This window comes from Phaethon lepturus, unplaced genomic scaffold (assembly GCF_000687285.1).
Source record: "Phaethon lepturus isolate BGI_N335 unplaced genomic scaffold, ASM68728v1 scaffold10632, whole genome shotgun sequence".
NCBI classification, from domain to species: domain Eukaryota; kingdom Metazoa; phylum Chordata; class Aves; order Phaethontiformes; family Phaethontidae; genus Phaethon; species Phaethon lepturus.
Genome location: NW_010525609.1, coordinates 16,622 through 19,911, shown reverse-complemented (window position 1 = coordinate 19,911; position 3,290 = coordinate 16,622). Strand labels below are relative to the sequence as shown.

The following is a 3,290-nucleotide window of genomic DNA, read 5'->3' as shown; positions in this document are numbered from 1 at the left end:
ATATATGGAATAGTTGGTGACCAGCTAAAAAGAAATTTTGATGTCAAAGAGGTATGAATATAAATGCAAGATTCACATGGCCGTACACACATGCACTCAGTTTTCTTGCAGGAAATCACTCTTTGTATCATCATAGTTTGTCTACAGAAATCTGATTTGGGGTATATAGTGACTATTTAGAAAAATTCATTAAATCTTTTCTTTTTTTTTATATTTTTGTTGAGCAGATCCATTGCAGTGGCAATGACATTGAAAATACGATGGTTTTTGGTTGTACTTTTAAGAAGGATGAGCAAGGATGAGAGATTGATAACATTCTGAAAAAGCTGCCAGAAAATAGGGAACTTTGCATTGGCAAAGCTTTCTATAGACATGCCGAATGATGTGATAGCTTTCTTCTTCTGCTAATCCTGTGAAAGCAAATATCAAATACCTAAAAAATTATGGAGGATAAGCACCCCAAACAATTCAGTGCACTCCCAACCACTTATGGAGACTATTGTACTCTGCTGCTGGTCTAGTGTAATTATTTGCCTCCCTACCTTCATCTGAAACCACGTCCTTTCTCGTATTTTGCATCAGTCCCATATTCAGAGCCTTTTTCACTACCAACCAAATATTTCACAGAATCACAGAAACACTAGGTTGGAAAGGACCTTCAAGATCATCAAGTCCATTTATTTTAGGAAGAGTCTTAGTACTTTATCAGAAATTACTACGATTTGCTTTGCATTAAGGGAAAAAAAGATGAACACTTTTATTGAGTCTCACTTATACTGCACTCCCAAAAGTTGTAATAGCTTGGATTTATGTTCTTTTAAAGTTGAAATAAATATCTTCTGGCAAATGTCATCCTAGCAATGGATCTAAATTTATATAAAATGGCTCCTTTGCATCTCAGAGAAACCTCAGAACAGATCTTAATTATTTTTATATGTCACAAACTTAAGCAAAGCTGAAAATAAACTTAATTCTAAGTGAGTGAATCATGGCTGTATATGTTTTTCTCTTTTATAAAGGTAAGTCTATTGATTAATGTTTAATATAACCGGAGGTTGCAGTTCTTTGAAATTTAACTAATCAGGAAAACTTTGTTCCTGTGTAATTTAAATGGTTTAGTTAGAATATTCTTAATCTTGAAATTCCCTTTTTTATAAACATGTAGATAAATCACACTTCAAAAAGTAAGTAGGATTTGCCTGCCATTGGACTATTTATATGATGGGCTGGTTGATGTTCTCTAAATGGAGAATATTTATTTTAAGTAAGTTATATGTTAGCATGGCCTTTCTTTCTAAACAAAAACTATGAAGGATTAGGAATTTCATTTTATTTTTCTATTTTTTTCTTTAGGTCATTGCTAGAATTGTAGACGGGAGTAAATTTGATGAATTCAAAGCCTTGTATGGGGATACTTTAATTACAGGTATTCAGAAGTATAAAATGATTATTATGTATGTATTCCCACTGTTTTTATGGTTGGATTCATTCTGTTTGGCTCACCTACTGATATTTTTAGTAACATTTTTCTTCAAAAGAATAGCAGTTTTTGTTATCAAGAGGAAGTGTTGCCTTTGTATGTTAGGGTAAAATAAATATATGTGAAAATTTACGTATTTATCTTTCTCCTTCAGGATTTGCAAGAATATTTGGTTATCCAGTAGGAATTATTGGAAACAATGGAGTCCTTTTCTCAGAGTCAGCAAAAAAGGTAAATAAATAGATTATCAGCTTCTCTGCCACTGAGAAACAAAACTTCTGGTGGACAACTTACTCTTGAAATGAGGAACTTTTTTAAATTGTGAAAGTGGATTGGGTTCACGTTTTTTGTGTAAACATGAAATATCTTAATAAACTGTAAAAATAATTGACCATATTTTAGAAACAGTGTTCTATAGATTCTTCTGATAGGAAGTACATAGATCAATAGGAAAACACGGTTAGAAAATCAGCATTTGAATTTGTCTGACTGCAACACAGTTGAAATATTATATCCTGAAACTTACAGCTATTACAAGAAAATTCCACACTGATTGCATAAAATACATAAAATTAGTTGTAACTCCTATCCTCTAAACTGTGAAATACTACAGTAAATCACATCATTGTTTTTGTACTAACTGGAAAATTTCAAACCTGGATTCCAGTACTTAGTTCATTGGTTTACCAGAGATTTAATTTTCATACTTTGCAGTGGCAGCACCTGGCTTAGACTAATGAGAGAAAACATGTGCAGTATCATAAAACCTGTGAACTAAAATACCTGTTTTGTGAATTAAAGGGTATCCTTGATGGAATATTGTGATTGCATTACAGTTAACAGTGCTTTACAGATTGTGTTTGGGGGATTGGTGGTGATAAGAGTTTCTGGGTATGACAGAGTCATTACTTAACCTTGTTCTTTGTTGTTTGGTTTAGTTCTTTACTTTTTCAAAAAACTGTAAGCTGAATTTTTTGTAATAGCAATTACGTATGGTAGTTTTGTTCTAGCAGGCTCCTCAAACTAATGGTGAGGAAGTCAGTACTGAAAATCTATAGGAAAAAGAAAGCCTTGATGAGAGATTTGGAGAAAGAAAGTAATTTTACTTGATTTATTGCTGTGGTAAGATAATACATAGAATTGGGTTTCATGTACTGAAAGGAATACTTTCAACTTGGAGCAGTGCAGTATGTGACATTGTTTTCAGCTAGTATTTGTTTTAACAAAGTTATTTCCAAGTTGAAAGTAACTCTTTCAGTATTTCTAACACTTCCAGTATTTTTCTGATAATTTAGTGCTGCAACATTTTTCCTACCAAAGAAAAAAAATATAAGAAATCTTCCTCTGCTGACTTTTGCTGGTATATTGGTACTGTAAGAGGGGATGGTCAAGTTTCACTTGTTTCAATCCTAGAGAGACCTTTGTCGATGTTGCTTCTGTAAGCATCATAATCTAACAATGTTCCTTTTTTTCTTTTCCTTTTTGTAATGAGTTGTGACACATCTTTTTACCATGTTCATCACTATGCTTTTTGAGTGGCGCCCTGAAAAAGCTAGCTAAAAATTATGCTTTATGATTTTTCTTTCCTCTTTGTTTTCATAAGTTTTGCTGGTTTTGTATTGGGAAGAGGTTAGAGGTTTTTAACATTGCTGTGCTACATACCTTTTTTTTTTACCAGCAGTGTGTAAATAACCTGAGGAACTTTATTGATTTAGATTATTTCTAGTTGAAAAAGGAGCTTGGAATCTACTATTATATCTTTGCTAGGAAGTGGTCTTTTCCTAGAAGATGGGGAGAGGCCATCTGCCCT

General features: G+C 32.8%; 1 protein-coding gene across 1 annotated transcript in view; it reads left to right on the top strand.

Annotated features, from left to right (window-relative positions):
• Positions 1–3,290, top strand: part of MCCC2 (methylcrotonoyl-CoA carboxylase 2 (beta)) — a 36,825-nt gene that overhangs the window by 22,005 nt on the left and 11,530 nt on the right. The window contains exons 9-11 of the mRNA XM_010282814.1: positions 1–51; positions 1,354–1,426; positions 1,635–1,711. The exon at positions 1–51 is cut by the window's left edge and continues 51 nt beyond it. Coding sequence (XP_010281116.1) covers positions 1–51; positions 1,354–1,426; positions 1,635–1,711 — 201 coding nt within the window. The remainder of the gene's footprint in view (positions 52–1,353; positions 1,427–1,634; positions 1,712–3,290) is intronic.